Source organism: Ochotona princeps, chromosome 17 (genome assembly GCF_030435755.1).
Source record: "Ochotona princeps isolate mOchPri1 chromosome 17, mOchPri1.hap1, whole genome shotgun sequence".
NCBI lineage: Eukaryota > Metazoa > Chordata > Mammalia > Lagomorpha > Ochotonidae > Ochotona > Ochotona princeps.
Window position 1 is genome coordinate 12,132,551 of NC_080848.1, and position 21,868 is coordinate 12,154,418.

Genomic DNA, 21,868 nt, shown 5'->3' on the forward strand with positions numbered 1-21,868 from the left:
TTACCAATCAGCACAGGATTAAAATAGTGCTCCAATATATTAATAAAAAAAAAGCTGAGTCTGTTGGGTGTGGCTTAAGCAAACATATCTTGTCTCAACTGGACAGCTCCTGGGGAACAGGGAGTCACTCAAACCATACATGAGTAAATGAGCAAAGTGTTTGCAGGTGGGAGTGGGAAATCAAACCTCCATGGTATTTTTATGCTTGATATTCAGTTGTTTCTATACTATACTTCTAAAACTACAATGCCTTGAGTTAACGCTATGCATTGCTCAAGAAACCAAGGACAGAGAAATTTTACTTGTTCTACTTTCTCTCCTTTATTTTACACTCACTGTTCTCACAAACATTTTGCTTTCACAAAAGAGTTAATCATTTAAATCCCATGACTACATACAATGCAAACTCACACTGCATTACAGTCATCAATAAAATATGAAGTGCCAACATGAGTGTTCATCCTACTGATTTTCTGTGTCTCACCAGAGAGTGTTCTTACTAATGCTTTCTGCTGCTACCAAATTAACAATATAAGGAAAACAGACATTGGCAGGAGTTGCGACAAATGTGCAACAGAGAAAATATAAAACCTTGTTTACTCTTTCAAAAAATCTAGTACTAATAAAAATAGCCCCCATGAGCAAAGATCTGTATCAATATGTACAAACATTACACATTTTAGTACAAATATACACCTGCTTACAAGTTACCATGCATTCATTTACCAGTGCTTCACAGGCAATTCACCTGAATCTCCGGAGAGAAAGGGCATGCAGATTTCAGCACTGTAACAGTTTCATTCTTCAATGACCATAATCAAATATTAAAACAGCAAAGGACATCTGACACACCGAACTACACCCAAGCCTTTAATCTTGTTGAACAATTTTCCTTCCTGCTTAGCGTAGCAAACCCACCTCTGGATCATACCGACGGTGATTTTTCCCCAAGCCCTGGACGGGCTGCACCATCTTGTTTGTCTTCTGGACAGTGGGAAACCGGCAGAACAGCAGTGAAGGAGTGTTCCGGAGTCAGCAGAGTCAGCGCCAGCCTCCTACTGCAGTCTGTATATTGAACGCATTCAAACCCACAGGTGCCTACGTAAAATCCTCCGGCTGCAGCCTGCAACTTAGCGCTTCCTTCAGCAGTAAATCTGTATGCTACTTTCACTTTGCTTCAACTCAACAGATGGAGAGAATGCACAACACTGTGCCACCTTTGAGAAATGATTTTTATATATAAAAAAACCTATATGATGTACATTACCTTTATTAAGAAGTCAAAAATTATGCCTCTTTATTCATCTGAGTCAGTAGGATAATCATAATAAAAGAAAAATGTATTTCTATTTTAAAAATGCTAAGATGATAATTTAGTAGCTTGTGATGCTTTATTTTCTTGAAAATAACACATCTTAAATGCTCTTACATGAATAGCTTATGGAAATTATTTTTCATATGTATGTATAAATGCATAAATAGGTTCACTTGTATCCATACTTTCTAAGCAACAAATAATCAACTCATCAGAAGAAAATAAGGAAATTGTCTTTGAAAAGGCAAAGTGAATAGAGCCAAACCAATGCTCAATATATGACAGATGAATCCAGAAACAGCCTTGCAACCCTGTCACAAAAGTCCCAAACACTTACACTCTGATCCCATCAGAATAATAACATGGTAAACTAGAAGAAACCTCTAAATATTCAAACTGAGCTGATTTTTCAGATGAACAGGCTGAGCATCAGACAGGTTTACAGTGAAAGCACTCTTCCCAAGGTCATAGCGCTCCTGTGCAACCGAATCTGGTCTTCTAAATATAACTTCTAATAAATAACTAATAACCTCTGAAACTTACCCAGAAATTAAATAGCAAACTGAATATCCCTGTAATTTTTGAATAAATTAAATTTTTGCTTAAAAACACACCTTTGGGGCCCGGCAGCATGGCCTAGTGGCTAAAGTCCTCGCCTTAAACACACCAGGATCCCATATGGGAGCCAGTTCTAATCCCGGCACTTCCCATCCAGCTCCCTGCTTGTGGCCTGGGAAAGCAGTTGAGGACGGCCCAATGCATTGGGACCCTGCACCTGCGTGGGAGACCTGGAGGAGGTTCCTGGTTCCCAGCTTCGGACTGGCACAGCACCGGCCGTTGTGCTCACTTGGGGAGTGAATCATAGGATGGAAGATCTTCCTCTCTGTCTCTCCTCCTCTCTGTATATCTGACTTTGTAATAAAAATAAAATAAACCTTTAAAAAAATTTAAAAAAATAAAAACACACTTTCATGGGCCCGGCACGATAGCATAGTGGTTAAAGTCCTCGCCTTGAAAGCCCCGGGATCCCATATGGGAGCCAGTTCTAATCCTGGCAGCCCCGTTTCCCATCCAGCTCCCTGCTTGTGGCCTGGGAAACCAGTCAAGGATGGACCAAAGCCTTGGGACACTGCACCCGCGTGGGAGACCTGGAAGAAGTTCCTGGCTCCTGGCTTTGGATCAGCGCAGCACCGGCCATTGCGCTCACTTGGGGAGTAAACCATTGGACGGAAGATCTTCCTCTCTGTCTCTCCTCCTCTCTGTATATCTGACTTTCCAATAAAAATAAATAAATCTTTCAAAAAAAATAACAAGCAAACCTTCATGAGAAAGAAATTTTCGGTTCTTTGGCTACACACGTGATTTTAATATACAGTTTCCTCTACAACAGAAGAGGAGGAAAACACTGCTAACTCACTGTATAAGGAGCCAGATTAAAAAATCATCCCACCCCCAAAGAAAAACCTCCATGGACTAATATTTCTCATCCATTTAGAAAAAAAAAAATCCTTAACAAAATTTTAGTAAATAAAATCCAGTAATGTATAAAAAGTATTTAACCTTTAATGAGTAAGTGAAGTTTTTCCTCAAAATGCTAGGTCAATATTTGAAAATCATTCAATGTAGGTTGCATAGGAAGAAAATCACATGATCAATGACTTGATATAAAAAAATCAACAAAATGTGACATCTAGGGGGAAAAACACCTAGAAATAGAGAGCTCCTATAATTTGATATAAAACACCTACAAAAACCAAGTTGATATCGCACTAGTGGTGAAAGATTAAATTTTCTCCCACCAACATCAGGGACAAGGCAAAAAAACAGCACAGCCCTGGAAACACCTGCCAGTGATCTAAGATGAGGAAAAGAACAAAGGGCATGCAAACAGGTAACGAAGCAATAAAACCACCTCTATCTCAGGCGACATTAATGTCTATCAAAATCCAGAGGAATCCACAAACTCCACAAAAAACACACACCTCTCACAATGAGTGCGGCAGAGTCACAGGGCATCAACTAAAAAAAAATCATTTTCATAAATGCATACAAGTGTATATAAAATACATATTTATAAATTTTGATTTGTTCCTATATTTTATAAACCATTAGCAACATATAATTTGAAAAGAAAAATTTAAAAATAATGCCATTAATAGTAGCAAAAAGTTTTTTTTTTAAGAAGGAGAAATCCTCAGGAATATGTCTAATAAGTATATATTAACCTGTTTTCTAGAAACTACAAAATGCTCGTGAAAGACATTAAATAAGGCTCAAACAAAGTAGAAGACACATAATATTCATGGATTTGGAGATATCACATGGCAAAAAAATATTATTTCTATACTATTTGAGCTATATGTTTAATACAATTCCAACCAAAACCTCAGAATAATTTTTATGCACAAAAACTGATTTTAAAATTAATACGGGAAGGCAAAGTACTCAAACCAATTTTGAAAAAGGGCACAGTTGGTTGTATCATACCTAACTCTATTTTAAAACTTATTATAAAGGTACAGTAAAAAAAAAGGTGAAGGCTAACAAATAAGAATATAGATTTGTGAATACAACAGGATCAAGAATAAGAATGCAGATCAAGAATAGAGTCGAAACAGACCAAAACAAACATGGCTGCTAGATTTTTTTTACTATGGTCCAAAAGTAACTCAAAGGAGAAACAAAAATATCTTAACTGATGGTGTTGCAACAATTGCATTAGTATACACAAAACAAACACATAAACACTTCATACTATATTTTTAAAAAGCAGATCACAGATGTTAACTGAAATTACAAGATGCTTAGTGAAATAAGCTGGAGAAACCTTTTATCCTGAGATTAGGCAAAACCTTCTTAGATACAACACCAAAAGGAAAATCCATTTAAAATGACAACAAATCGAACTTCATCGAACACTACAAAAATAAATGAAACAAACAAAAACACCTATCCAAAAATGGGCTTATATCTAGAATACACAAAAAAAGTTCTTAAAATTCAACAATAGAAAATAACTTACAGAAAAAAATAGGGAAAAGATCTGAAAAGCCACTTCTTTATGGTGGATAGAGGAAATACAATTAAGAATACCAAAAGATGCTCATCAGAAGCAAAGAAATGCAAATGAAAACCACAATGAGCCACCACTACAGATTTAATAGAATGGTTATATTACAGTTTTAGGCTTACTTACAGCTTTTTATGAAGTTAAAAATACAATAATATATACAACAAGCCCACTCCTAAGCATTCAGTATAAGGCTACAAAAACCTACACACGAATGCTACAGAAGTTCCATTCATAATCAGCAAGAATTGGGAAGAATCCAAATGTTTTTCAGAGAAAAAATGAGCAAATTCTAATACATCCATATAGTAGCACACCATTCAACAGTACAAATGCACAAACTATTGCCTTATGCAACAACTTGGATCATTCTCAAAAGCATTATGTCAAGTGAAAGCAATCAGTATTAAAAGGTCACACACTACATTATTCTACTTATATGGCATTCTAACAATAAGAAAATTATGGAAATTGACAGTAACTCGTTGTTTTCCAGGGTTGGGGTGGGGGAGGAGTAGGACCAGAAAAGGAAATCATGATGTTACACGTATCACGTACACTAGTTGTGGTGGTACCTATGCATCGACACATTAACATTCACAGAACCAAATACACCCACAGTAACATTTGCCTTACAATAATTTTTAGAAATTTCAATCAAAATTGGGTGGTCAAACTTCCAATTCCAGATTTTTTCCTATACCTGCTCCCCTGGATATCCCATCATCACCTCCACCTTATCACCAAACGTGAATGGCACCACCATTCACTCAATCACCTAAGCCACAAAGTGTAATCCTTGAAAATAAGTTCTGTGAGTTACTCATTTATGACAGTGTAGCATAACAAGACAGACATATTTGCTCTCTGGCCTCTTCAGTTCCTCTCCTAGAGCTCCTAAAACTCCTGTAATTTCCTGAGTGACAAGGGTGACAGGAGCATCTTCTAATAATTTTTAGTCTCAGTCCCCTGGTTATAAACACAAGGGCTTCTAAGATTCTTGAGATATTAAAACAGGGAGTAAAGAGTTTCTTTTAATTTTTGTTTTAAGGCAGGATCAGATTTATGGAAAGATCCTCCATTTGCTGGTTTACTCTCCCATGTGACCATAACGGGTGGAGCTGAGCCAAACCAAAGCCAGGAACCAGAGGTTTCCTCTGGGTTTGCCACGTGGACATAGAATTCCAAGGTTTGTGCCATCCTCTACTGTTTGGCCAGACCACGATCAGGGAGCTGGATGGAAAGTGGAGTAGCTGCAACATGAACTGGCACCCATGTGGGATCCTGGTGCTTGAAGGTGAGGGTTTAACCACTGAACGATCACACTGGGCTCCAGAGTATCTTTTCGTATGACAGAAATGACTGTGCCGAAAGCCCCTTACTTATCTTCAAACCAAGGGCAAATTGCCAGAGGACCAATTGTGTCATCAGAGGGAACTTCCAACTCCACTACACAGCGTCCAGGATGCAGTGTTTGGGCCCTGCCACTCATGTGTGACACCTGAATGAAGCTCCTGGCTCCGGGTTTTGGTCTGGCATAACCCTGGCCCTTGGGGACATCAGCAGGAGGGAAGATCTCTCTCTGACTCTGCCTTTCAAATAAATGAATTGTAAAAATTAAAATAAAAAGGACTCACAAAAGGAACAGTTTTACTAATCTTTGAACAATGCTGTGTGCAGGTGCATAAGTTAAAGGTGTTGCAGAGGACAAATCTGCAAACAATAACCAGTATATTGAAAACAGGAAAGAAACGGAGTCTTTGATGATGTTGCTGAGCTTCAGAATTAACTTACAGCCTTCCTACTTCTTTAATTCTAAGTAATGTGAATTTAAAAATCCTCTTTATCATCTCATTTTAAATTAGATCTTTCGTAATTCCTTCTACTATATAACAGCAAACAAAACTAACCAGAAAACAAATTACAAAAGATCTACTCATATTTAAATGTTAACATGAGTTATTTTCTCTATAAGTTTCTAATTTAATAAATCAGGAGGATTGAGTTTAGATATCAGAATCTTATTTATAATTTAAAATTTAAGTTCTTTAGCATGGCATATAAAACGTGACATTAACAGATTAATTTTATTTTCAGCAACTTTCTAACTCACCCAGGTTCCAGAAATAATGATAATTCTTATACTCATCAGAAGGGACCATGTAGTCTCCTATCTCCATTAACTGGCAAACATGCCTTCTCTATTTGGACCCCTAACTCCTACTGCTCCTTCACAATTCCATTTGCAATTCTGCTGTCCTCCAGGTCTATTCCCCACTTGTATCGATGTTGCTGACTTAGAAATCGCTCTCCTTATTAGATCATGAGAGTGGCAACTATCCTCAGCATATCACAATTCCTGATACACAGTAAGCACCAAAACAAAATGCTGGGGCAAATTAACAAAGAGATTTGGAGGAAGCCCTACGTTCTTCTTTCATTATAGTACTGAATTAAGTAGATTTATAAAATGCATCAATAGATGCAAAATGTTCTACTGACCAGCACTAGAGGGGTTCTAAGTTATAAAAAATGATACAACATTAGACTGGAATGCTGTGGCTGTTTTTCAGAAAATTCATGCTAACTGAAAAATATTTGTTGTGAAACACGATGCTATGGACCAAAAATACAAATGGCTAAGACAGAAATCTGCTCAAACACTACTGTCTAAGCAGTGTTACAAGAACTATAAATATTGCTTACCAAGTTCTTCCTAATAAAACTATAGGATCCCCAAAATAAAAGAGTGACAAGGAAGTCATCCTCAAGTTTTCAAATTTTACATATATTTCAGGCTAATAAAGACTGTGTAATGTGTGTATAATTTTGATTAAGTTACTTTACATAGTATACAATAAGCATTTAACACATACATGCTGCATCTGAATCAACTGTATGAAGAGACAAAGTACGTTTTTCAAGTTGTAATCTTCATGCACAAAGGTAGAGGATATGTCAACATCTCAAACTTATGTAGATGACAAAATTATTTTTTACAGAAACAAAATTAGATTGCTTCTCAGCCTTCTGGCTAAGACCAAGTGTAGAAGCAGAATTAGAGTTACAACATTATTACCTACATTGCTTCATTGGTATATCCTATTGGCTACTTTAACTATTTTACAAAAGACATTTCTTTAGCAAGCTGTGAATCATGGTGTTATCACATGAAGGGTGGCAGATTATCTTGAGTTAAAGGCTCATGAAAAACAACAGATGCATTCCTTCTTCCTGAAAGAAGGAATTGAACTTCCATATGAAAGGTACTCTCTGTGTAGTAGGAGGAGGGAGAAGGAGCTGAAGCCACAGAGAACAAGACAAACCACCCTTGCTAAGCTAATCTTCATTTTCATAGTCTCTTCACTAGGGTCTACCTGCCTGGCCCAAAGCCCTTTTTCTTTCCACCACAACTTACTAGTCTTTATCCAGCTTAGCATAGTAAGAGCTCAGCTCTGGGTTTTCATTTGCCAATAGGGACTTCCACATACATGTAAAAATATTTTCTATTATTAATCTATCACAAATCCATTTAATGCTGAGGCCCCGTTGAAGGCCCTAAGAGGAAAGCAATGAAGTATTACATCTGCCAAGCTTGTCAAATATTCAGTCTCATTCTGATAGTAAATATGGTATTTTCAATGTTACTTGCTCTTTCAATTTACTACGTGTAAAATATTTAAAATTAAGTTCAAAGGAAAAAATAAACCCAGCTTGTTCATTCCTGGCTTAGAAACATGGGCAGGGGGCTGGGGAACCAAAAAAAATAAAAAACAAAGAAACATGGGCAGTTACTCTCTATCTCAGTAAAAATTAGAATCCTTTAGGAACTAAAGAACCAGGATTTTGGTGGTAAGACACTTGGTGACAAATGAAAGAAAAGGATGACTCTGGGTCACAGCACTCTAAATTTGGACATAAATATATGTTAGCCTATTTCCTCTAGGGAGTCAAATAAAACCAGAACAGAAGAAATCTGTGAATATGGGGTGTGGCGTGAGTATGAAAGGCTTTCTGTTTAGTTTAAGGTCAAGTTTTTGGCCACTGACTTTCTTCAAAATATAGCATAAAACTTCTATTTACAGAAGCGTATTCTGAAGATCCCTGAGGACAAGAGTCCTGTGGTTGCTGAGCAAAACTAGTTTTTAAAAAATAGTTTGCTCTCCTTTTAGCATCTCACCCATTTCTTTAACTTTTCACTAATATTTGTATGACTCTTCACTAAATTCTCATAATCAGAGAAAACAGAAAAGCATAATTAAATTATAAATGAGGAGGCGAGGAAACAGTGCAGAATACCACAAATCTGCCAAATACAGCTGTGACATCTGTGAAAAAGTGTTTTATTGGAAACATTTAAACTTCTCCAAGAAAAAATATTAGATATATTCTACTGAAAAGTTTGACAGTACTAAAATAATTTATTATTTTGTCTTCATGCAGGCATTACTATGTATCAAAACATGCTGTGTGAAGAACATAACATTAAGAACAAAACCATATATTTAGCTCATTGTTTAAATCCTTTTTTATTGGAAATGAGAATCTACGTCTCAAATATGATTTTCTTCATCACACATTCTCATATTTATAAATTTAAGATTAAAAGTGACATATTCAGATAAATCAAATTTTAAAGTTACTGATCTGAGGCAATTAAACCAGTTCACATGGTTTAATCCTTTTAAATAGTTTTATTGTTTAAAATACATAAGATTGAGTTAATAATTTATGAAAGTAGTTTCATTAGGGGATCTTCAAATAGTACTAATAAATCACTATTTTAAATCTCAAGCATCTTGCACAAGTTGAAGACAGGAATAAGCTAAATGAAAAAAAATGATAATTTATTTTTTTACTTGGAGATAATTAGTTACAAAAGGGCTTGAACTGATGGCATAAGCCCTACATAATTTTTTCTATTTTCTTTCTCCTCAATACAGATGGAAACAGCACATTTTGAAAGCAGCAAACTAAAAAAGTAAACAATCAGGAAGAAAAATCTTCAGGCTTACTTACTGTACTGCAGTGCTAAAAGGAAGCCTAATGCTAGACTTGGAATAAGCTAATCCTCCACCCTGTGGTGCTGGTATCACATATGGGAACCAGTCCTAGCCCTGGCTGTTCCACTTCCAATCCAGCACCCGGCTAGTGGCCTGGGAAAGCAGAAGAGGATGCCCCAAGCCCTTGGGACCCTGTACTCTTGTGGGAGACACAGAATAAACTCCAGACTCCCAGCTTTGGACAGGCCAGCTCCGGCAGCCATTTGGGAAATGAACCAGAAGATGGAAGATCTCTGTCTCTCCTTCTTTCTCTCTACAATTCTGGCTTTCAAGTAAAATAAATAACTCTTTAAAAAAAAAAGGACAGATAGAGCAATCTTTTATCACATGATTACAGGAGCACAAATTAAATTAACATGGGCAGGTGTTTGGTGTAGCAATTAAAACACCACCTTTAATGCCTGCATCCCTAATTAGTTGCCTGGGCTCAAGTTCCAGGCCACTTTGGATTTAAGTTTCCTGCTAATGGAAAATTTTCAAATATATATAACTATTATACATTAGCATATATTTAGTAATCATAAGTACATAGAAAATGCTAATATTAGTTTGCATTTTAATAATGATAGGATGATTTTTCAAATAAAACATACCAGAAAGTGACAAACTGACTTATAAACAGACAACTAGAACCTATATTTCACATTGCTCTATGAAAAAAAGTTAGAACAGAGGAAAAAATGCACACAATTTTTTAAAAATAAAGTTTCTCTAAACTCTACCATGAGAAGTCATCAATCTTGGTTACTTACTATAAATCTGAGTTGCTACTTCAAAGAAAAGACATTCAGTTTTCAGATCTGAGTTTAGATTTAATTCTATTCACTGTCTCATTTATTCAGTGATAATCATATGCATACAGTGTGAATTCAACAGCTTCTATTCTTACAAGTTGAAATAATCCTGAAAAGGACTTCATCTCTCATCTGCTATACAGATTAAATGAGTGTATATGTGTAAGTCTTTTCGTTTATGAAACACAGTAATTGTGGATATATTTTTGGCTGATGACAAGTGGCCAACAGGCACATGAAAAAATGCTCAGGATCACTAGCCATCAGAGAATTGCAAATACAAACCACAATGAAGTATCACCTCACGCCAGTTAGAATGACTATCATTCAAACATAAAAAAACAATACATGCTGGTGAGAATGTGGGAAAAGGGGTAGTACCCTAATGTGAACTAGAGCAACCATGACGGGGGACAGTATGGAGATTCCTCAGAGATTTGAAGATAGACCTACCATATAACCCAGTCATCCCACTCATGGCAATTTGCCCAAACGAAATGAAGTTATTATATGCAATTTCTTTGTAGCCCATCTCTATCGCAGCTCAATTCACAGCACTAAAGACGGAATCAACCCAGACATCCATCAACTAGTGACTGGATAAAGAAACTGTGGTATACATACACTCTGGGATATTACTCAGCAATAAAATGAACGTAACTCTATCTTTAGCAGCAAAATGGATGCAACTAGAAATGATTATGTGCAGTGAAATAAGCCAGTCTCAAAAAGACAAACATCACGTTTCCTCTGATGATATACAGTAGCTAACATAGAATACACACAAGAAGGTACAGGAATGAAATGGTCAATTTGAGATATGATTGCCATGTTTATGCTCTGCAGTTTCTTACTTTTTACTTGTTGAATGCTTTGATTAGGGGCAAATCAGCTTGTGAATGTAGAATAATTATATTTTAACAAAGCCTGAGACAAATCCTTGTTCCTAAAAATGAAACAAAACTTCCAAAATCCATAAGCTTTACTGTAATGGCTGTAAAAATACTGAAGTTACAGAATGAGTTTTACTTTCTATTCACAGACCTTTGGAGATAGTTCCTATCTTGATAGAGTCCCTCCCCAAAGAGGACTGAGAACTGCAACACTTTCACATATTAATTTTTTAAGTAAATGTTCTTACAGAAGTTTTTTTAAAGAGATGTTCAAACACTGCTCTTATTTTTTAGAATAATTATTTTTCTTTGACAAAGTCTTCCTTCACATGACTGTTCCTTGCAAGTATCCAAGTATTCCTTGTTCCTTAAAATATACGATAGCTTTCATTAGCCTTTCTTAAAAAAAAACCATTTAATAATATAAAGAGTATTACATCATTATATTAGATTTCTGAATAAATTCAGCCATCACTTACCACTTGACCTGTTTTTACGACTTGATTTCCCACCAGTAAGAAGCATCTTGAGACTATTCCGAAACATGTTTGTGCTAGATCAGCACAAAACTGTAAGACAAAAATTAAAAACATGTTAGATAAAATTTGATAGTCAATGTATAAATAATTAGCTATTTAAATAGATCATACAAAAACTTAACTGTATTACCAAAAAAATAAGCATTCAACTTGTTCCTTAATATTGCATTGTAATACTGTCAGTACTTCTGGAAATAAAAGCAGTTATCACTCAGGATATTCCAAAACATAAACCAGAATTAAGCAGTTATAAATGCAGTTTACCATCCACTTCCATTCTTCATCCACATTCTCTCCACATAGTTCTCCTTCATGGGGTGTGTGTGTGTGTGTGTGTGTGAGAGAGAGAGAGTGAGAGATTCTGGAATGTGAAGCCTGTGTCCGGACTGTCCTTGGCAAGTCACAGTTCCATCTCAGAAGACTACTGCCGGGCATGCATCACGTACTCCCTCTGTCCTGGTCTCTTAAAGGGAGAACCCTTGCAACTATGCTGTGGATTACATTCTTTATCACTTTTTCAAAGACATGTTTTTTAAAATATTGTGTATTTAAAAGGATTTAAAAAGGTAAAAGGAGAGACACACTCCACAAATGGCTAGTGCTGGGGCAGACTGAAGCCAGGAGCCTAAAACTCAATCCAGCTCTCCAGTGTGGGTGCAGGAGCCTAAACAAGCACCTGAGCCGCTATTTACTGCCCAGGAGCGTTAACGGGGAGCTAGGTCAGAAACAGAGCTCAAACAGGAGCCCTGCTGGCTGCCAGAGTCACAAGCAATGTTTTAACCCACTGTACCACAACACCAATTTATATAAGCACATTTAAAAGAGATTTATTTTAAATAATTATTTTCCTCTCTACAGTTAAAATTTTGTCTCTCTACTGAAACAGTCTAACAAATCTTAGTATGTCCTGACCAATAACAAAGCCCTTCTTTTTAGTCCCCTGTGATCCAGTTTCTATTCCTACATTGTTGATCTTCTTCATAACCAAAGTTCATCAAATGTGTTGTCAGTACTTGCTGTGCCCAACGGATTACACAGAGCAAACATGAAATGGAATGCAGGCCCAGAAACAAAATCTAAATCAAAGCACAAAATGAGAAGACCAAAAGATATTGAAAAGAATATCAGTGGCTTATGGAACCCACAGAGAAATTCTAAAATATATTTAATATTTTCAGAAGCAGTAAGAAAATTGGGAAGAATCCACTTGAAGTGACAGAAACAATAATTTTCTATCATTAATGAAAGATGTGAAGCCACATTTTTAAGAAACCTGTAAAACATAGGCAGAATATAAGCACAAAGAAAAAGATAGCCAAACTGGTAAACATTAAAAACCAAGAAATTCAAAAGTTAAAATAAAAAGACAGGTAGTGAGAAGGAGGGAGGATGGGGACAACAAGGCAAGAGAGAGAAAGTCACTGTATTCTTATAACTGTATTTAGTCTGTTAAATGTTAATTCAAATTCATATACATATTTTATGAAAAAAAAAACCTATACAAAAAGTGAACGCATTTAAAGGAACAACCATCAATAGACAATGGAGTGACTTTTTAAAAACTGATATGTGACTATCAAGAAAATTATTTTGCCCAGCAATGTGGCTTAACTGGTTAAGCCACAACTGATACCCCAACATCCTATATGGATGCCTATTCAAGCACTGGCTGCTTCACTTTTGATCTAGCTCCTTGCTTATGTGCCTGGGAAGCAGAGAAAAACAGCCTGAAAGTGTTGGTCCTGGGAAGAAGTTCCTGGCTCCTGGTTTTGATCTGGGCCGGCTTCAACTGTTGTGGCTATTTGGGGAGAGAAACCGTAGATGGGAGATATCTCTCTCTGTGTCTCTCACTGTCTCTCCTTCTCTCTGTATCTCTAACTTTCTAGTAAATAAAATAAATCCTTTCTTTTTTAATCTATTACTCAGGGCCAGCACTGTAGACTAAGCTTCTACTTGTGCAACTGGCATTCCATATGGGCATCAGTTCATGTCCTGGCTGCTCCACTTCCAATCCAGCTCACTGTTCATGGCCTGCAAAAGCAGCAGAGAATGGCTCAAGTTTCTGGGGACCCTGCATCCACATGGGAGATCTGGAGAAAGCTCCATGCTCCTGGCCTCAGTCTGGCTAGCTCTGGCCACTGCAGCTATTTGAGGAGTAAACAAGCAGATAGAAGATGTCTTTCTGGGTAAGTAACTGCCTTTCAAATAAAAGTAAAATAAACCTTTAAAAAATTAAAATTAACAAATCTAAAGGTAACTAATTTTGAGAATAAAAAGATGACCCAAAAATCTATTATTAAATAAAAATATCTTTGAAAAATGAAAATAATTGTAACAAAGAATTCATTAGTAAAAGAAATCCTTCCTAAGAGAAAGAAAATGACACTAGGCAAGAATGTGGAATAGAAAAAATGAAAAGCCACACAAAAAGTAAATGTGATGCTATGTAGAAATAAATAACTGCAGTAAAAATAACTTTAGAAGTGTAAAGAGAGGTATAAAATAAAGTTTTTAACATATCCATTGTCCAGGAATAGCAGATATTAAACATTTTTATATTAAATTTCACTATCTTAAAATCACATTCGTGTATAACTGAAAATATCCATTAAAAGTTACATGAGAAAATAAAAAGAATGATTTAAAATATTTAACTAAATCACAAAGGCAGTACAAGAAGAGCACATATAGATAAACTATATCACACACACTAAGATGACAGAAATTAAATTCATTATGTTAAATACAGTTTAAGAGTATATACAGACATAGAAAAACCAAATGTAGACTAATGGAGAAAGACCTGCTAAGACTAATGCAAAGACCTGCTAAGACAAAGCTGGCAGGGCAGGTTTTCGCCTAGCTGTTACTGTTAGCAGCCAGTGGGGGTGCCCCATTCCATGTAACAACAGTGGGTTTGCTTTTCAACTCTGCTCCTAATTCCAGCTTCCCGCTAATTTAGACAATGGAAAGCAGTGGTTGAAGGCTTAGATATTTGGGTCTGGGCAACCCATATGGAGGACTTAAATTGAGTTCCCAGCTTTTGCAGACATTAGGGGAGTGAGGTAGTGAATGGCAAGAGGCAAACTTCGTCACTCTCTCTCTGCTTCTCAAACACATGAATAAGCAAAAATGAAAAGGAAGATAGCATAGCTATGCCAAAATTAGTCAACACACACTTGAACTCATTTCTTAAATAGAAACTCATGCTGAGGGATCCACTTGGCCTAAGGTTAAGGCAACATTTGGTGTCCAAAACCCAAATTAGAACACCTGAGATGAAATCCTGGATCTGCTCTTGATTTGCGCCTCCTGTAACTGCACACTCTGCGAGGTGGGAGGTGACAGCCGACACAGCGGGGTCCCTGACACTCCTGTGGGAGACCCAGATGGAGGTCCGGGCTCCTGGCTTCAGCACGGCCCATCTGCACATGCTGTGAACACTGGAAAAGTGAACAAGCATAATGGCAGGGACTGCCCCTTGCCCTTCTCATCACCTTCCAAACAAATAAATACAATTTAAAAGCCATATCAACAAGAAGATATCAGTCTGGGTGAGTCTAACAAAGTTGAAAAAGCATAAAGTAGTAGTATACAAGACCATTAGGGAACAGATAAATCTACAATCACAAGGAACACTAACACATCTTTGTTAATCAGTACAAGATCAGCAGGCAAACAAACAAACAAACAAACAAAAAACCCTACTAAGATATAAAGATTTGAAACTCACATTTAGCCACTAGACAATTTCTTCCACATAAAAATAGAATATACAAAACATACAGCAAAATGAACCATATGCTGGGTGATAAAGCAAATCTCCACAAACTTCATAGGACTGAAATCTTCCTGTTGCTTGAATATCAAGTGATACAGTTCTAAATAACAACTCATGAATTCAAAAAAGTAAAATACAAAACAACATTGGGGCTGGCATTGTGGCATAGCAAGTCAAGCAGCTACCTGCGACGTGGGCAGCCTACATAGGCACTCAGTTGAACCCAAGCTCTTCTACTTCCGATCCTTACTACTGTTCTTTGGTTAGCAGTAGAAGACCCAGTTATTTGAACTCCTAACACATACATGGGACGCCTTTTTGGAGTTTCAGGTCCTAGGTTCACCTTGGCCCGGTCCTTGCTGTTGCAAACATTTAGAGTGAGCAAATAAAGTATACTCTCTTGTTCTACCCCACCACACCCCATAACTCTGCCTTTCAAGAAATAAATAAATCCTAAATTTAAAACAAGTTTAAAAGATTTATTTTATTTTTATTGGAAAGTCAGATAAACAGAAAGAAGAGACAGAGGAGGATCTTCTATCCATTGATTCACTCCCCAAGCAGCTGTGAATCGGAGCTCCACCGATCTGAAACCACAAGCCTCCTTCAGGTTTCCCATGGGGGTGCAGGGTCCCAAGGCTTTGGGCCATCCTTGACTGCTTTCCCAGGCCACAAGCAGGGAGCTGGATGGGAAGCAGGGCCACTGGAATTAGAACCGGTGTCCATATGGGATTCTAATGTGTGCAAAGCAGGGACGTTAGCCTCTAGTCTACCATGCCAGGGCCCAAACAAAAAATTAAGTAAATGAATTACAGTGAAAAATTTTATAATATCTGCAAGAAATGACAATGAAAATATGGAACTTCATTATCCAAAGTTGGTAACTGAGCAATTTCCTTCAGGGATTTCTCTACAAAACACCATTTGAACACTTCATCTATCAAATCAGATGAGAAAAAGTTTTAAAAAATATGTTACTGCCTGCAGATGGAATTCCCAGACCTTCCAAAGGCCCCAAGTGGGAGAGCCATGACCTTGATCAATTAGGCTTATATCCTGGCCAGAATCAACTATGGTTGGTTAGAGCAGCCTTTGACTGCAAGCTCACTGAAGCAGTATGCAGTCCATGGCAAAGTCCTGGTTATCCATTACTAGCAGTTCTGGACAAGATCTAGCATTAGTGTAGAGAGCCACAGATCTGTTCACTCCATTCCTTCCCCAACTCTAGTCTACTTATGGAAAGAAAAGACAGGTAGGCATCAAGACACTGCATGGAAAAATCGGACTAGCAACACAGAGAAATGTACACCCCTGCTGGAATTCGAGCCTGTTCCTAACACAGGGACCTGAGCGAATTCTCCAGGACTCCAGAAAGGTGCCCCAACAACCCCAGTCACAGTGGACTGAGGACTAGTACCAATGGCCCATGGGCTGTTACCAAGACACACTTCCCTGTGGTGTCTCAGAGCACCCTCTGAACCCAACACTCCCAGTACCACTACCATCAATTGAAGCGGAAGGCTCAAAACCAAAATAGATGATCAAATCAACATGTGAAGAATACATTAAATGTAACAGAATAAACTAACCACCCACAGATAAAACTATTGACAAAAGAATATAGGATACATTAAAAAGCAGGGCAATAAGAACTCCCCAGAGGACACAAAAATGCTCTAGTAACAGACTTCAAAGAAAAAAGGTTGATGACATGACCGACAAAGAATTCAAAAGGACTATTATAAGGATCTCAAAGAGAAAACTGATAAGATGAGCAAGAAAACAATACATGATGTGTATGAGAAATTCAGTAAATGAATGGAAATTTTGAAAAAGCAGCAAACAAATCATGGAAATGAAGAAGTAAGTAAGTCAAATCAAAACATGCTTGCAAGCCCTCAACAGAATATCTGAATTGAAGACAGGTGCTTTGAACTAGTCTAAACCAGAGAAAGAAAAAAGAATACAAATAGCCTCTAAGAATTTCTAGATATCATTAAACAAACAAGTATATGAATTGCGGGAATTCCTCCTGGCAAAGAGAGGAATAAATAGAGGCTTAGAACATCTATTCAAACATACAATCACTGAAAAATTCCTTAGTCTGAAGAATGATATGGGCGTAAATACAGGAGGCATACCGCATCCCAAATAGACATAACCAGGAAAAAAAAACCTCTCAGAGCAACACATTATCACGAAAATCTCAAAACTATAGCAAAGAGTAAATTCTACAAATTGGGAAAAAAAAAATCACCCCATGAATCTTAAGGCATTCCCATTAGACTCCAGTGCATTTCAACATACACCTTACAGGCCAAGATGGAATGGAATGATACATTCCAAGTTCCGAAGGCAAAGAGACCAGTGTCTGGTGAAGTGGGTAAGTCGCTAGTCAGGACGCCTGCATCCCCACTGGAGTGGGGAGATGTGCCTCCACTTCCAATTCCAGTTCCCTCTTAGAGCACAGCCTGGGAAGCAGCTAGTGCTAACTCAAACACGTCAGACCCTGCCACTCACATGGATGACCCAGATAGAGTTGCCAGCAGCCAACATTTGCCTGGCTCAGTCTTAGCTGTTGTGCGCATTTGGGAAATAAACCGGCAGCTAGAAGATTTTTCTCACTCTTTCTCCCTCCCTCTCTCACTCACCCTCTCTCCTTCCTCCTCCCCCTCTGCCTTTCAAATATGGTAAAACTATTTTTTTAGTTGTTGTACAAAAACAAAAAGGTGACTTCCAGGGCCAGTGTAATCTCATAGCAGGTAAAGCCGCCACAAGTGAAGCCTGTACATTTCTTCTGAACATAACAGAAGAAAACTTGAAACCAACAACAAAAGAAAAATGTTTATACAAATTCAAGGAGATTAAACAATATGCTCCTGAATGAACAATGAAGAAATGAAACAAGAAAATTTAAAACTCCTTAAAACTATTGAAAACAAAAACACAATATACCAAAACTTACAGGATACAGGAAAAGCAACACTAGTAGGAGAGTTTATAGAAATAAGGTTCTACATCAAAAATAAGCAAAATAGAAGGATATCAAACAAGCAACCTAAAAGGCATTTTTTTAAAAGTATTTATTTCTTTGTTTGAAAGTTAGAATGAAATGACAGAGAGAGGAAGAGATCTTTTATCTGCTGGCTTACTTCCCAGATGGCCACAACAGCCAGGCAGGACCGGGTCTGGCTAGAGCCAGGAGACAGAAGCTTTGACCAGATCACAGCCTTTGCATCAGGGGCCCAAGCACTTAGGTCACCTGCTGCTTTCCCCAGGCTATTAGATGGGAGTGGGATCAGAGGGGGGAGCAGACAGGACAACAGGTAGCCATATAGGATGACAGCACTGCAGGCAACACCTGTATGCACCATGCCACCACACTGGCTCCCCAACAATGTATCAGAGCAAAGTTAAGAGATGGAAAGAAAGAACAAATATCACAGCAGAGATTAAAACAAACAAACAAACAAGCAACAACAAAAAAACACAGCCTAGAAACTTGGGTCCCAGATACTCTCACAACACACAGGGTTTGGGTCTCCTATTAGAGTTCAAGTCCCAACTCGTCTGCTTCTTTCTGATTCAGCTTCCTGTTGCGACATCTAAGAGGCTACGGATGGAGCCTGAAGTACTTGGTCTGCTGTCAGTCATGACAGAGAACAGAATGGAGTTTCTGGCTCCTGGCCTCAGTCTGACCCAGTCACAGATGCAAGACAGCCATGTGGGATGGGAACCAGTCTGGGAAGATTAACCCACACTCCATCCACCACCACTCTGCTTTTCAAGTAAATAAACAACAATTTTAAAAAGAAAAATCACATATCTAAAAGGCAAGGTAGGGCCCAGCAGCGTGGCCTAGCGGTTAAGGTCCTCACCTTGAACACACCAGGATCCCATATGGGCGCCGGTTCTAATCCCGGCAGCTCCACTTCCTATCCAGCTCCCTGCTTGTGACCTGGGAAAGCAGTCGAGGACGGCCCAATGCATTGGGACCCTGCACCCGCGTGGGAGACCTGGAAGAGGTTCCTGGTTCCCGGCATCGGATCGGCACAGCACCGGCCCGTTGCGGCTCACTCGGGGAGTGAATCATCGGATGGAAGATCTTCCTCTCTGTCTCTCCTCCTCTCTGTATATCTGACTTTGTAATAAAATAAATAAATCTTTTTTTAAAAAAAAAAAAAAGGCAAGGTAACATGCTAAACTCAAGTAAAAATTTTTGAAGGGAAAATAAATTATACTCATTACTTTTTGAAGTATAAACTGTCCTTGTTAGACCTAAAACATCTTATTAAAATGTTGGAAATGTGTAAAGAATGAAATAAAACATAAAATAATTATTTAAAACTAATTATCCATGTCACATTACAACTTGATAAAATGACTTTCCTGCTCAAGTTAACATACCAACAGAAAATGTATTAAGATAAAATATTAATATAGAAACTTCACACATTGAAGATAAATGGGATAAGGTTTGATCCAATGAGCAATACTACAAGCCAAAACTTCATTTAATTTGTACATCCAAATTTTAAAATACTAGCTCTCTCAAGAGAAATCATTAATAAACTCCTGGGAAGTGAATCTCCGGACAGGAAAAAAATAAGTCATTCAGAGGCCCAAATCATTTCTAACTGTTGTATATTTATATTTAATTATTTGAACATTATGTTACTACATGATCCCTAAACTTTTATGTTTATGATACCTGTTCTAAAAATGCTAAAAAAGTATTGATTTCTCTATTCTTTGCATTTTATTAATATGAGAACATATCTTATGTTTCACAGGTACAGCTCCAAGAAGACAACCACACAACCCTGCTTCCCTAACCCCAGGTATCTCTCAATTAAGTACTTCTGCACTATTTTGATAGTCATGGCAGTCCTTTTAATTTTTCATTCTGTTGGTGTTTTCTAAAGTCTTTTTTCTTTTTTTGAACGTTGGTTGGTGGCACAGAAAGCTAACTCCCCACCCTGTGGCACGAGCATCCCATGTGGGTTCTGGTTCATGCCCCGGTGGCTCTACTTTCCATCCCTGGGAAAGCAGTGGAGGATAGCCCAAAGCCTTGGGCTCCTGCATCCATGTGGGGGACCCAGAGAAGCTCCTGGCTCCTGGGCTCAAATCCGCTCAGCTCTGGCCACTATGACCATGTGGAGAGTGAGCTAGCGGATAGATATCTCTCTCTCACCTCTCTGTAAAATCTCTTTCAAATGAAAAGAAACCGTCCCTCTCTGCCTCCCTCCCTTCCTTCTTTCTTTCTTTCTTTTTGTGTGTGTGTGTGTGTGTGTGTGTACAAACAGATTTATTTCAGAGAATGAAATAGAAGTCTCCTGCCATAGCGACAGGATGGGGCTGCAGGAGAAGAAAAACTTGAGATTTAAGAAAGGAAGAGATCTCTTGCCATAGCAACAGGAGAGGTTTCAAGCAAGGAAAGGACTCCAAGAAATGTAATTTTTGACATTGAAACTGATTAACTAATAGGAAAGGCTTCAAATAAAAAAATAAGAAAAATGAATAAGCTAAGGTATTATCTGTTGACCTCTAACTGCATAAATGATAGTACAAATTGATCCAAATGATAGATTACAGAAGTCCATCTTCCTTACCCGCCCAGATAACCAACAAACTCTCTCTTGGATATTACTTTCAATGACCTCTCAATTTCAAATGTACTGGTGTAATTACCAAATGTTAAGCTATAAATATGTAAAGCAAATGTTACCTATTTTCTTGCATTTATCAATTTACAGCCTGCCTCTCTTCAAACAAGCTTCTTAGGGAAAACACATATAAATTCAGTAAATCTTTCAAAGAAAAACTTAAACACTACAGAAATGGATGCAGTGGTTAATAATGCAGGAATGATAGAAATGTTTGAATGAAGTAGTAAATCATTTTATAACACACGATTACAAAGGGAAAGATGCTGAATAGTTAATACATGTCCGGCAGATGGAAGATCTCCCTCTCTCTGTAAATCTGCCTTTTCCAACAAAAATAAGTAAATCTTTAAAAATCAATTAGAATTAAAATTTTTTTCTTAGAGATATATTTTGCAGTGCATTTAACAGTTTAAATTCCAACCTTTATTTCAGACCCTCTTGTCACCGTGATGTTGATGCTCAAGAACTTGGAATTCTATTTATAAACTTCTTTTTAAGGAGAAAATAATGGTAGTGAAATATGATGTCCATATGCCTAATACCCAGAGCTAGCAGACAGTAACGTACCCAACCTTCACCTAATAAATGCCATGCAATCTCTCACATGTTAGAGATATGGAAGGAACAGTTTACCTTGGAATATTTCTATGAGTCCTTTTCCAATGAGGCTATTCAGTACTTTAATATTCTTTTTGTCCCTTCCCCCCTGGCATTGTATTTTGCACCCATTCAAAGACTAAGTGT

General features: G+C 37.5%; 1 protein-coding gene across 5 annotated transcripts in view; it reads right to left on the bottom strand.

The window, feature by feature from the left end:
- The window catches only part of TANC2 (tetratricopeptide repeat, ankyrin repeat and coiled-coil containing 2), a 305,743-nt gene that overhangs the window by 254,393 nt on the left and 29,482 nt on the right, over positions 1–21,868 (bottom strand). For all 5 annotated transcript variants that reach the window (XM_058675310.1, XM_058675313.1, XM_058675311.1 and 2 more), the window contains exon 2: positions 11,615–11,704. In XM_058675310.1, coding sequence (XP_058531293.1) covers positions 11,615–11,681 — 67 coding nt within the window. In that variant the 5' untranslated portion in view covers positions 11,682–11,704. The remainder of the gene's footprint in view (positions 1–11,614; positions 11,705–21,868) is intronic.